This window comes from Cricetulus griseus, chromosome 5, assembly GCF_003668045.3.
Source record: "Cricetulus griseus strain 17A/GY chromosome 5, alternate assembly CriGri-PICRH-1.0, whole genome shotgun sequence".
Taxonomy (NCBI): domain Eukaryota; kingdom Metazoa; phylum Chordata; class Mammalia; order Rodentia; family Cricetidae; genus Cricetulus; species Cricetulus griseus.
In genome coordinates, this window is record NC_048598.1 from 102156932 (window position 1) to 102170032 (window position 13101).

General features: G+C 56.5%; 2 protein-coding genes across 2 annotated transcripts; both read left to right on the forward strand.

Annotated features, from left to right (window-relative positions):
• The first annotated feature begins 107 nt into the window (after positions 1-107).
• On the forward strand, positions 108-2438 carry Dohh (deoxyhypusine hydroxylase). The gene is made up of 4 exons (XM_035445291.1): positions 108-413; positions 703-779; positions 1373-1613; positions 1704-2438. Exons 1-4 carry the CDS (start codon positions 140-142, stop codon positions 2018-2020), a joined length of 909 nt encoding a protein of 302 aa, XP_035301182.1. The 5' UTR covers positions 108-139; the 3' UTR covers positions 2021-2438.
• A 4542-nt stretch (positions 2439-6980) lies between these two features.
• Smim24 (small integral membrane protein 24) lies at positions 6981-9080 on the forward strand. Its single transcript, XM_035445863.1, has 4 exons — positions 6981-7047; positions 7594-7705; positions 7902-7958; positions 8432-9080. The coding sequence occupies exons 1-4, from the start codon at positions 6981-6983 to the stop codon at positions 8643-8645; spliced, it is 450 nt and encodes a 149-aa protein (XP_035301754.1). The 3' UTR covers positions 8646-9080.
• The last annotated feature ends 4021 nt before the right edge of the window (positions 9081-13101 follow it).

A 13101-nucleotide genomic window follows, 5' to 3' on the forward strand; every position in this document is an offset into this window, starting at 1 on the left:
GCCGGGGCTCTTCCTCCTCGGAGAGGGCGGTGCCGGTGGTCTCCGGCCTCAGCAGCCCCGGGGTAGCTTCACCCTGTCTGTGTTCTGCAGCGGGTTAAGGAAAGCCGCCCTGTGGGGCACTAGCGAGGAGGCCATCGCTATGGTGACGGAGCAGGAAGTGGAGGCCATAGGGAAGACCCTGGTGGACCCCAAGCAGCCGCTGCAGGCCCGCTTCCGGGCCCTGTTCACTCTGCGGGGACTCGGTGGCCCGCACGCTATTGCCTGGATCAGCCGAGGCTTCGAGGACAGTTCTGCCCTGTTGAAGCACGAGCTGGCTTACTGCCTGGGCCAGATGCAGGACTCGCGCGCCATCCCAGTGCTGGTGGGTGTGCTGTGCGACAGGAACCAAGAGCCCATGGTGCGCCATGAGGCTGGTGAGTAAGGGCAACCCAGCCGGCGGGGCTGCATCGAGGGCCACCCTTGTCCCAGCACTGACCTTGGTGCCAAGATGCGCCCACACCAGCCTAGCCTCGGGTCCTTGGCACACCCTTGGCCCAAAGCCTGTTGTTGGCGCTGGCCTAATGATGACTTCCTGTGGGGATTGGGTTTCCTTAGCTCCAGTAGGCCAACCTCTGGGGTAAGAATTCTGATTGGCCGGCTGGGAGACTGATGCATAGCTGCTGGGTACCAGGAAAATGAGCTCCTGCTGTCCTGTCTCCTCAGGGGAAGCACTAGGGGCCATCGGTAACCCGGAAGTTCTAGACCTTCTGAAGCAGTATTCTACCGACCCTGTGGTTGAGGTGAGGAGACTGAGGGGCCCTGGCCTGTGGAGCCCGTGCCTGGTTGCCAGGACAACCTCCTGGGAAAGATGTAGAAATGGGGGCTGGAAGGTGGGGCAGGGGCAGGGTCAGCCCTAAGTCCTCTCAGCAGCTCTGGTTCCCGAGCCTTGAGAATCTTGCCTGCTCATGCCTGCCTCCTGCTGGTGCCTGTGACTTGTATGAGCCCTCGCCCTCACATGCCACTCCTGCGTCCACGAATCAACTTTCCACCTTGGACCCACGTTCTGTGTGTCCCTGTCATGGAGTCCGTACTGTGTGGTTTTGGTGTCTGTGTCCCACTGTGTGCGAGGGATGCTCGGTCCGTGCGTGTGTCTATTGGCTGTGGCTCCTGGGTCCTCGTGGGCATCTGCCCCGGGCTTCCTTCCGGCCCCTCGTGCCACATGTTCTGTTCTGCCTTCGAGATCTAGCCGAGCGCCTGCTCACGCCCGTTGTTTTGTGTCCAGCCTGAAGGCACAGGCCTTGCGCAGCCACAGGTCTAGGAGAGGGGATGGGCCAGCTGTGCCCTCATGCTCCGGGTGTTGGGGACCCATGGCCGCCTCTGCCCTCCCTCGCAGGTGGCCGAGACATGTCAGTTGGCAGTTGGGCGTCTGGAGTGGCTGCAGCAGCACCCCGGGGAGGCTGCCAGTTCAGGACCCTACCTCTCTGTGGACCCGGCACCCCCTGCGGCAGAGCGGGATGTGGGGCGGCTGCGGGAGACCCTGCTGGACGAGGCACGGCCACTCTTCGAGCGGTACCGTGCCATGTTCGCCCTACGCAACGTTGGTGGCAAAGAGGCGGCCTTGGCCCTGGCTGAAGGTGAGGCGGGGACCTGGGGGAGGGAAGTCGTGGGTGGTCATGCCGGTTCCCACCTAGCTGTCCTGACCCAATGTCCCACGCTCCCCACAGGCCTACACTGTGGCAGCGCGCTCTTCCGCCACGAAGTGGGTTATGTGCTGGGCCAGCTGCAGCACGAGGCAGCCGTTGGAGAGCTGGCGGCCACACTGGCGCGGACCACCGAGAGCGCCATGGTGCGGCATGAGTGCGCGGAGGCCCTGGGTGCCATCGCCAGGCCTGCTTGCCTGACGGCGCTGCGAGCTCATGCCACCGACACCGAGCGCGTGGTGAGGGAGAGCTGCGAGGTGGCATTGGATATGTATGAGCATGAGTGCCGCCAGGACTTCCAGTACGCTGATGGACTGGAGCGCCTGCGGCCGCCGCCGTAACAGCCACACCCAGAGCAGCACCCAGGACTCCACTGTCATGCGACTTCTGCTGTGGCTCCTTGCCACCCTGGTCCAGGGTTCTGTGGGCCATGCCCCAGGGCTCTCTGCCCTGCGGAGACTGCCGGCTGCGCCTACATTCCAGACTTAGGAGACTTTGTTTCCTGCCTCTCGCCTGCCTTGCTGGGTGTTGGTGCACAGTGCGCCCTCCTGGTGCTGTCCACCTGGGACTTTTATCACCTGTGCCCGCTCCAGACTGACACCCCGGTGTAGAAGCTTTCGGATGATGTGGGGACCCAGGGTTGGTGACTGCTTCTGACTTCACGGGGCTAGAGGCAGTGAGTGCGGCGCTTCACGCCCAGCCATTAGGAAGTACAAGCCGAGCCCAGGGTGCTGCACAAATAAATTATTTTTGACAAGAGGGGTTCCTGGTGTGTGGGACAGTTGCATAGCTCTCTTTGTATGTCTAGTTTCTGGGGTCACAGAGCAACAGGTACAGCTAAGAGCCTGTGCTACAACATTCCCATCCATGCTACCTGGGCTTCTCCATGTCTGTCCATGTCATCTGGCAGGCTGGCCTTGCTCCAGTGACCACCACAGTGACTCCAGGCTGGTGACCCCTGCTCTTTGCTGCCTTGGATCCTCTTCCCCGGGACCATTCAGGGCTTGGCTTTGTCTGAAAGGGAGATTGGTGTGAGACTGTGCCACTGCTGGACAGGTGTGGACATGTCCAGGACATTGTGTTGCTGGTAACACCCCGGAACTTCTGCCACGCTCCTGTGAGTCAGCTGGGCCTCAGCAGTGTGGCAGCCATGCCTCATTTTTTCCAAGTTCTTATGGTTGAGTGAAGAACACTTTAGCTTGAGCTAGCCTCCAGTCCTGTGTGTTTTCTTTAGACATGTGGGGCTTCTGCAAGAGCCACGGGCACTCTGACGCTGAGCCATCTCACTAGCTTTGCTTGTTCTTTTCCAGGCTGGGTATCATGTAGCCCAAGCTGTCCTTCAACTCCAACCTGAAGTATAGCAGAGGATTACTGACCTCCGCCAGGGCTGTGATGGCAGCTGTGCACCGTCATGTGCAGCTTTATTTGTCTGAGTCTTTTTTTTTGGGGGGGGGGCGGTTTCGAGACAGGGTTTCTCTGTAGTTTTGGAGCCTGTCCTGGCACTCGCTCTGGAGACCAGGCTGGTCTCGAACTCACAGAGATCCGCCTGCCTCTGCCTCCCGAGTGCTGGGATTAAAGGTGAGCGCCACCACCGCCTGGCTTATTTGTCTGGGTGCAGTATGTAGCCCAGGCTGGACTGGAATTCATGGCAATCCTCCTTCCTCAGTCTCCTGGGTGTCAGGATCACAGAAGGTGGCCCTCGCTTGCTCCAGTGCTCTTCCTGGCCATCCTCACAACACAGAGAGGCTGCCAGCTCTTCTCACTTTCGTTTGTCACTGAGCCTGGACTCAGGCCTCCTTACCCACAGGTGACCTCCTGGGAATCACATGACCCCCCTTCACCCCACATACCCTGGCTTAACTCTTCCCCCGCTGGCCATCCTTCCTGCCCGTGTTCTATGCCTGCTGGGGGGAGGGGATGAGGCTCATCTACAGACCACAAAGCCCAACGTCTTGTATCCATCTCAGCTGCAGCCTTGAAGCCAGACACCCCAGCACATGGGGTGTCACAGGGAAATGCCCCCTACCAGAGCTTGGGACAGCCACAGCACTCAGCGACTCTCAGAACTGGATTGAACCAGGGTCTCTCAGGAGCGCTCAGGTGGCATCCTGTCGCTTCTAGACCCTCCAGGGCTCCACTGCCAGCCACAGCCATTGTGCTCGCTTGGGGCACCCACCCCTACATCTGTCCTCCCCACAGCAGCCACCAGAGGGCGCGCTTGCTGCCACCCAGGCCCTGTCTACCTTGGCAGTGCCACTTTGTCGCTCCGGCTGTCCCAAGGCCTTTGCGCGGGCACTAGGCCGAGGGCTAACCCTGTGAGGTCCCTGGCTCGTCACATGTGAAGCCATCGAGGGAGGGGGCCCGACAGATGGGAGCAGCAGTCCTAATCCTTTCAGCTCATCCCCTAATCTCCTGCGCAGGGCTCCTGGGGTGGGTGTCACTGGCCATGGCAGGGTCGGCCGCGAGGGAGGCCGAGGACTGGAGCCCGGCCCCGGCCATGTACGAGGAGTACCGGCCGCCCCCGCTGGACGCCATCCGCCTGCCTCGCTATGCCCTGTACCTGCTGATGGCCGCCGTCCTGGTGGTGGCCGTGGCCTACGCCATCGTTGGCCACCTCATCAAAGACCTCGCTCACGACCTGGCCGGTGAGCCACGCTGCCCTCTGCCGGTGGCACGGGATGGAGGCCCGGAGCAGGCCGGTTGTGGGTCAGGGTGGGCGGGTCTGGGCGGGGTGGGGGGCGCAGGGTGGGCGGGAACAGGAGAAAACAGGTCAGCGTGGGCGGGGCCAGCCACGCCCTCACCGGTCTCCTCACTGCAGACTGGGCCTTTGGTCCTAAGCCAGACCAGGAGGAAGGGCCCCGGGAGCTGCGGGCAAGCCTGGCCGCAGAAGATCTGGAAGAGTTGGACCTTCAGCTGGCCTTGGCCTGGCGCGGGGAGGAAGACACCGCCCGGGCTCCTCGACGTCCCTCCATCGCTTTCCGGGACCCGCCTGTGAAAACTGACTTTTGGAGGCTAGACTAACCTGGAAGGACTGTCTCTACCCCAAAAATTGGGCCACCTGTGTGTAGGGGACAGTAAGCCGCAGCTGTTAGAGGCTGGCTACACGTGTGCCTGACCACGCCTGTCAGGGCGTGGTCAAGGTGAGGTCAGGATGACTCGCAATAGGTTTTTAAGGCACATGAGAGCTGCCTGCCTTGCGGTCCCTGGCACGCTCTGGCTTGCGTTTGTTTGGCTGGTGTTTATCTGAATAAAGATATCTTAAACTTACAGACTATGGGTCGTTTCCAATACCTGTGTGTTTAAACATGTGTGTAACATGTAACATGGCTGGCTTGAAACTCAAAATACCGCTGCCTCAGCTTTAGTGCTGAGATTGCAGACACCACCCCCACCTTAAGACACTTTGAGATCCCAGGGTCTCCTTTAGCCCAGCTAGCCTTGAATAACCCCTGGTCCTCCTGTCTCTGGGATGACTGACCACCCCTCATGGCTTCTGTGGTGCCGGGGGATGGATCCCAGGGTCTGGTGCAGGCCAGGCCAGCTTTGCTCGCTGGGCCAGCCCCAGGTCCTGATATTTTTTTCTTCATCATGAATAATGCATGGCAGAGTCTCTGCAGAGAGGAGAAAATGAGGCCAAATGTAGATACAAATTTAAAATGTGTCCTGAGCTGGAGAGATGGCTCAGAGATTAAGAGCACTGACTGCTCTTCCAGAGGTCCTGAGTTCAATTCCAAGCAACCATACAGCGGCTCACAACCATCTATAATGAAATATGGTGCCCTCTTCTGGCCTGCTGGCATACGTGCAGACAGAACAGGACATAATAAATAATTGGTTTTGTTTCAAGACAGAATTTCTCTGTGCAGCCCTGGCTGTCCTGAAACTTGCTCTGTAGCCCAGGCTGGCCTTGAACTCCACCCAGCCTCCTCCACCTCACCTTTCAGGCCTGTCTGTCTGGGCTCCTACTGTCCCACTTGGACTGAGAGCTCTCAACACATGATGGGTATAGAGTAGGGGTTTTATGTCTGCCTGCCTAGCTGGTTGAAACAGGCCCTTGCTGGCTGTGCCCAGTGTTCATCTGAAGGATCTTAGATTTTCTCTGTCACTGCATATACAGAGGGACATCTATAAGCGTTCTCACAACAGTTTTAAATCTTTTAGTTTACTATTATTTTCAAGCCACGCATGGTACTGTCTTTAATCCCAGCACTCAGAAGGCAGAGGCAGGTGAATCTCTATGACTTTCCAGACCAGTCTGGTTTACAGTACAGAGTAAGTTCCAGGACAGCCAGGGCACAGAGAAACCCTGTCACAAACAAAGCAAAACAAAAAATGTCCAGACAATATGTGTCTGGTCTTGAACTTGTTATGTTTTGAGGATAACCCTTGAAGTCCTGCTTCTCCTGCCTTCACCTGAGATGGCAGACCTATGCCACCCCACCTGGCTTCTTGGGAAAGGAACCCGAGACTCGTGCATTCTGGGAGAACACCTCACTCGTCCTCTGAGCTGCAGCCCTAGCACAACTTTTTGATCTGGAGCCCAGTCTAGGCCTGGAGCTAGCCATCCTCCTGTTTCAGGCTTCCTGTGTGTGGGGATGACAGGCATATGACAACAAAGCCCTGTTTCTTTACAGTCTCTTTCACGTGCCCAGGCAGTGGCTGGTCCCGTGAGGCCCTGGGTGGAATCCCCCTTTGCCCAGGTGGGGCTCACTATCTAATCAGTTTGAGGCCCAAGGTTGAGGGCAGGGGCATGAGTGTATCGTCATCCAGATTCCGATTCCTGTAAGCTCAGCAGGCAGGTGGCTCTGCCATGACCCTGAGCCCCCACCCACACCCACCCCCGCCCTAAAAGCCTGGTGCTGGCCAAACTACCAACCCTGCTGCACTGATTTGCCAGGCCTGGAGCTGCAAAGCTTGTCCCAGCCACTGAGCCTGACTGTGACACCTGGTTGTGTGCACTCGTAAGGGCATGATGTCGGATCTGTGCAGCCTGACCTCTTTCAGGGATACTGGGGAACCTGTCACCAGTGGCTGGCCCAGGGCTGCTGGTCTCCAGGGCAGGATACAAGGTGCTGGGGAAGAGATAGTCCAGGTTAATATTAAACCAGCTGCAGACTCTGCCCTCCAGGACGGACGAGGCCTGATGCCCAGCCAGGTAAGCACAGGAGGATAGGCCACAGGTGGCAGGTTCCCCACCCCCGCCCCCACATCACCCTGTGCCCGCCCTGTCTTAACCCCACCCGGGGCCTCAGGCCGCTCACACCAGCAACTGGACGCCGACCTGTCTCCAGCACGCTGACCATGGACACCCTGGGCAGGCTGCTCCTCCTGGCTGCACTGCTCCTGGCACCTGCAGAGGCCCAGCAGGGTAGGATTGGGGTGGCGAGCCCTCGGGTGGGGGTCGGCAATAGCGCTGGGGCTGGGGCTCTCCACTGCCTCATTTCCCATTAGGAAAACTGAGGCATTGAGAGGGCGCAGGAAGAAGAGAAAAAGTGAAGGGCCCCAGTGGGGAATGAGTGCTCCCCAGGGCCTGCGATCCTCCTCAGCACCCTTCTCTCCTCTCTGAGTGCTCAACACCAAGCTGCCCCTCTGAGCCCCTTCAGGTCGCCTCTGAGAACCCCCTAGTCGTCCTCCGAGAGCCCCACCCTCCAAGCCCCTCTTCTCCCTGCATAGCCCCGCCTTCCTCACAAGCCCTGCCCCCAGACCCCTGAGATGTCTTAGAGCCCATTCTTCCTGAGTACCGCCTCCTTGTGACTTTTCTAAACCCCCACCCTCTGGGAAGGAACCTCTCCTTTCATTAAGGCCCCGCCTCTCCCACAGGCCCCTCCTCTCCCCGCAGGCCCCGCCTCTTCCCGCAGGCCCCTCTCTTCCCCAGGCCCCTCCTTTGTCTTGCTGACCCCTCCGCCCTCCACAGCCTCCGAGCGCCGCCTGAAGCCCTGGCTGGTGGGCCTGGCCGCTGTAGTGGGCTTCCTGTTCATAGTCTTCGTCCTCATGCTGGCCAACCGAGTGTGGTGTTCCAAACCCAGGTGAGGACCTGACCTTACCCACCCAGGGTCCCCCGCAGGCTCTAAACCTTCTTGGTCCCATCCTAGGGTCAGCCTTCAGGGTGCCTTGTTTCCCGCCCCTGCCAATCCCTGCTGGTTCATGGGGTTCATGACTTAAGGAGAGGACCCAGAGGCGAGGAACTACAGCTCACATAACCCTGTCTTTTCGCCACTGCAGACCTGATGATGAAGAGGTCACATTCAGAATGGAGGCCAATGTGAACGTAGAGCCAAGGTACCCGTGGGTGACCACACCCTGTCAGATAGTATTGGGAGGCCCAGCTGGGGTGGGGATAGTGCCAAGCAACTCGGCCCTGGTCCAGGGATCCATAATGGTAGTTCTGGTCCAGGAGAGGGGAAGCAGTGGGGGGAAAAGTTGTGACAGACAAATGAACCCTGTGATCCTGAGTGGTTTCCGAGGAAGGGAGGGGAGAAAACCCATAACAGTGCCAAGAATATAGTTGTGTGCCCACGGTACAGCATCGCTCAACAATTACCCAACCATACATCCCACCAACAAACCACCCATCCATCATTCCATCCATCCATGCACCCACACATAAACCCCAATTCCATCCACCCATCAGCCCATCCATCTATCCACCCACCCACCCACCCACCCATCCACCCACCCATCTTTCAATCCTTCATAGCTCTTCAGAGTACACATGGTTCCCTTCCTGCTAGGCCACCGTGAGGTCATTGCAGCCCTGGAGACTGCTTTCAGGGCTTGACCCTTTCACCCCATGAACATGGACATGCTCTCACTGTGGTACCTAAACCCCACAGTAAAACAGAGAAGAAGAAGAAGAAGAAGCAGAAAAAGCAGGTGGACAGGAAGGGTGGTCACAGCAACGAGGGCTTGGACCTGGGGGAGAAGGATTCCTCAGATGATGAGAGAGACAAGAAGACAGCCTTGTGAGGCCTCTTGCTTCTGGGGGTGCTCCTTTCACACCACTCAAGGAGCAGACTTCATGGAAATCGAGACGGCTGACATCTGGATCTCAAAACTGTCCCCAAATGAGGAGGCCCGCTCTGCACACCGTGTGTACAGCTACCGTCCACCCCTCCCTCATCCATAAATCAGCCCGTGCCCTCTCCCAGCCCCTGCTCTCCATTCCCTTCCCCCACCCTCCGGCACATCCACCTAGCTCCCTGGCATCACCCGTCTGAGCGTCTCCTCTTTCCCAATGGCCCTGAGTCCCTGAGCCCTCCAGTGGAATTTGTGTGTAGAGGAGACACCCTGTGACCGTTATTTTTCAGCCACAGTCTCTAGACTCTGCCCCCATGGTCACCTGGTTTTTGCTTTGTGTGACCAGGGGAGGCTGTTTTGGGGGGACACTTCCAGCAAAGGCCACCAGGGGGAGCCTTTCAGCACTTTCACTTAATAAAGACTCCTAATGCTCTTGGTTCCTTTGTGTAGACTTAGGAGGCCTGGAACAGCCTCCTCCTTCCTGATTCAACCCGAGCTCTTTATGGACACACAGAAAAGAAGACCCAAGACAGTCTGGAAGAGTTGAAGCTTAAGCTTGTTTAATTTTTATACATTTTCCTTTCTTTTATTTTTTTTTTTGCCTTTTATTGAATCTTTTATGGACCCCCCTTCACTTTTTCTTTACTTTTTTCTTTTTCTTTTTCTTTTTTTTGCATAGGGAGAAACAGAACAGCAGGCAGTCAATGGTGCTTAGGCGCATCCACAAAACAAAACAAGCAACCAAAATGAGTTTGTAATATATGCGGCTATGACTGGAATATGCTGTGGGCACAGGTGACGGGCAATGAAGGGCCAAGGTGCCTCTGCTCCCCATCCAGACCCCCACTTGCTGGGGGTGAGGGAGAGGTCACCACAGGCCTTGAAGGTGTGTTTATGAAAAGCTGAAGGCCAGAGATGCAACAACCAAGGAGTAAATTACAAAATGGTTGAATGCAAACAAAAATCTCAAATAAACCCAAATGATCTCAACAGGAAAATGAAAAGGCCAGCCTTACCACCCAGAAAACAAGGAGGCACGGGGAGGGGGGGGGGAGTAAGTTCATAGAAACAGCCTCCACGTTCCCCAATGCAACCTATGAGCGCCATTCCAGCTGCCCTGCCCAGTCTCTCAAACCCAATGCTTGTTCAGATGGTGCAGGGGGAGCTCAGGTGCTCACACTGGAAACCTCAGACTCAAAGGGGCTTGTTTGGGGGGGATGCTGCTGCCTGGCTGGGATCTGAGGTTGGATGGGGTGTGAGGTTTTGGGGATATCCAGCTGGGTCACCCAGGCTGGGGTAGTGAGGCTGGGGGTGGGGGTGGGTGGGGGATGGGTGGTGGCTTGGGGGCGCACACCTTCCTCCCTCTCAGCATACCTGCTGTTTCCTGTCCCAAGTCTGAGGGGAGCAGGGGTGGAGACTGAGGGGAGGCAGGGGAGAACCCCAGAACTGCACCATCAGATGTGTGAGGCACTGCCTGGGAAGTGACTGCTTGGTATCACAGATACAGGGTTGGCGACTCAATGTGAGTCCTCCTCCCACCTCATCCTTGTGATGGGTGACAGTCCCAAGCCCTGTGCCTGTTGGACAAATGGACAGAGGGAAGAGGACACCACTGACAAGTGGGATCTGAGGCCTGGGCACTTGTAAAGGAGAGGGGTAGGACATCAGGAGTGGTGGTGCATGCCTGTTGTCAGAGCAACTGGAAAACAGAGGCAGGAGGATTGCCATGAGTTGGAGGCCAGCCTGGGCTACCTGGTAAGACCCTCCTGTTTCAAGATAACAAAACAATCAGTGGGGAGAATAAGTGTCTGGACCTGGGACCCAGCACGCAGAAGGGACAACCCACTCAGTGTTTGGGGACAATTGGAACAGAGAGACAAAGATAATGTGTTCATCTCTGTGGGGATTAACTCCCAACTAAATGTGTTTATGTATATGCAACATAGCCAACCTGAGCCCCTGCACTTTGGCTGGGACATTTGCTGGTGGCCTGGGGACACACATTAGGCCCCAGAGGGAGGGAGTTAGGTGACCCTGGCCCTGTCTTTGAGGGGAGCTGGGATAAAGCCTACCTTCCTGATATCATTCCTGACACCCTGGGCATTCCTGGTTATCAAGCTCAAGACATCAGGGCTCAGGAACCAGATGTCTTCTGGTCCCCAGTTGGGAAACAGGGTCACAGGTTAGACCCCAAGCGGTAAGCTGTGGGGGCTTGCCAACTCATGATGCCAGGTTAGGGGATAGGCAAGGGATGGTGGCCTGAGGGGATGGGTTTGAAAAATGCTACTTTCACATAGAGAAAACAAAGCCAAAATTCTCAACACCCTGTCCCACCCTAAAGTCACTCATCTGAGAATCCTGGCCAGTGTGGGTCCCCAGGTACCTGGGTGGGAATTGGAGGTTTTCTGAGAAGCAGGAGTTGGGGATCTGAGCAGTTCCTCCCAACCTGCCTCCAGGACCTTCTGTCTAGCAGTCCCTACCCAACCAGTGTTGATAGTACCTGAGGGATGGTGGTGCCAACATCTCCTCCTACCGCCCCGTGGACTACCTACTTTCTGGGGGTGGAGTACACAGACTGGGGAAGGAAATGAAAAGCCAGAAGTCAGCCACAGGGACAACTGATGGCCCTGCCCAAGCCTGGGTGGGTGGTGAGGTGGGCCAGTAGGGGTCGGAAGAGGCAGGGGGATGGCTTAGAGTCGGGACTCCTGTCTGCCACACTAGCCCCTGGCTATTGTCTTAGCTTTGGTGAAGTTTTAAGAGCAGAGTTAACACAAGACAGAAAAACAAAAATCCCAAAGGCAACCATAAACAACAAAACCAAAAAGGAAAAGAAAAACTGAAATCATGGACATGACAATGGCCTTCCCAGCAGCAGGACAGAGTCCACCATGTCCCTGCCACCCCCATGCCCTGGCTGGGACGCCCCACAGCTAAGCTCGACCCACAGACAGACAGACAGACGGATATTGCATATATTCAGCTTTGTGGGTTGGCTGGAAGACAGAGGAAGGGACGCCCCCCTAGGCTTTCCCTGGGATGGGAGGGTTGGAGGGGAAGGGCCTGAGAGCCCTATCCCCAGGCAGGGAACTTGGGGACCCCTCAGAGCTGGGGTGGTGGATGAGCACCAGGGAGTCCTGTCCCCCAATTTAAGGGGTGAGGGTGGGGGCAGGACTGAGGTGGGAATATGAAAACCATGACCAATATTGTGACTTCCTTAATAGTGTTTTTTCTTGTTTGTTTGTGGTTTTTGGTTTCTTTCTTTTGTTTTTTACTTGAGGCAGCAGCTCACTCTAGCCCAGGCTGGACCTGGAACTTATGGCAATCCTCCTGCCTCAGCTTCCCAAGGGCTGGGATCACAGGCATGTGCTACCATGCCCAGCCTTTTTTTTTTTTCTTTTATAATTTTTTTCTTTCTTCTTTTGATTTTTCTTTTACAAATAGAAATACCACCCTTTTGGATTTTATTTTTTATTTCATGTAATCGCTTGTCTGTTTGTAACTATGCGTGCAGGGCATGCGTCTGTGTGCGTGAATATTATTTAAAAGTTAATACTTGTCCTCGGGAGAGCAAGGCACATGTTGTGGTAGAAAGTTCGTGCAAAATCGGAAATAATGGATTTTTTTTTTTTTTGGTAAGGATATATATATATATATATATATATATTTTGTGTGTATCCTTTTTTTCCTTTTTTTTTAGTAGAGGCGGTGAGGGTCGCGGGCGGGTCGGGGCAGACCAAGGTGGAGCTGTCATGCACGCAGCAGCCCGGGGGTGGGGGTGGGGTGTCGCGGGGCCTTAAGCACCATGCAGTTAGGTAAATAGTTGGTTCTGTCCTGACCCCTGGGGGACCCAGCTGGCTGGCTTGGGAGGGGTCAAGAGGGTCTGGCCAGGTCCACCCTGAAGACAGCCTGTCCCAAACTCACTGGCCTCAGCCCTACACCTAGATAGTGACCTCCGCGATGTCCCCAATGGTCCCCCATGCTTGGAGGGTCCCTGAGGACGAACGGACAGATGGGTAAGCGTCTTGGGGGACTTGGTATGTTCAAGTAGCCCCGCCCCGGTCCCCATGGGGACAGTGGTTGGATGCGGCCTGGCCCTGAGGGCTCTGCTAGGGTGATGGCTTGGTGCCTTGGTGGGCAGGAGATATAGGCATGACAGGGCTAAGATGGGTGGTAGGGGAGGAGGGGCCTTTGTGGGTCAGTGCCCCTAAAATACTCACTTCCCCTCTGAGGGCAGCGCACCCGAGATGGGGACCCAAGTGGGTACAGAAAGGGGCTACAGAGCTGGGGTTGGGGCGTGGACCTCGCGCCCCCACCTTAGTGTTTTTTTTTTTTTTTTTTTTTTTTTAGGTCAGTTAAGTCCGCATAGCAGATGGGGGAACCCACCACCTCGTCACCCCATCACCCC

Excerpts from the sequence above, each read along its gene's own strand:
- Dohh (XM_035445291.1), top strand. The coding sequence starts at position 140 with ATGGTGACGGAGCAGGAAGTGGAGGCCATAGGGAAGACCCTGGTGGAC. Across the intron at positions 780-1,372 it reads CTACCGACCCTGTGGTTGAG|GTGGCCGAGACATGTCAGTT; the intron begins GTGAGGAGACTG and ends CCTCCCTCGCAG. Across the intron at positions 1,614-1,703 it reads GGCCTTGGCCCTGGCTGAAG|GCCTACACTGTGGCAGCGCG; the intron begins GTGAGGCGGGGA and ends CGCTCCCCACAG.
- Smim24 (XM_035445863.1), top strand. The coding sequence starts at position 6,981 with ATGGACACCCTGGGCAGGCTGCTCCTCCTGGCTGCACTGCTCCTGGCA. Across the intron at positions 7,048-7,593 it reads ACCTGCAGAGGCCCAGCAGG|CCTCCGAGCGCCGCCTGAAG; the intron begins GTAGGATTGGGG and ends CGCCCTCCACAG. Across the intron at positions 7,959-8,431 it reads AATGTGAACGTAGAGCCAAG|CCCTGGAGACTGCTTTCAGG; the intron begins GTACCCGTGGGT and ends AGGTCATTGCAG.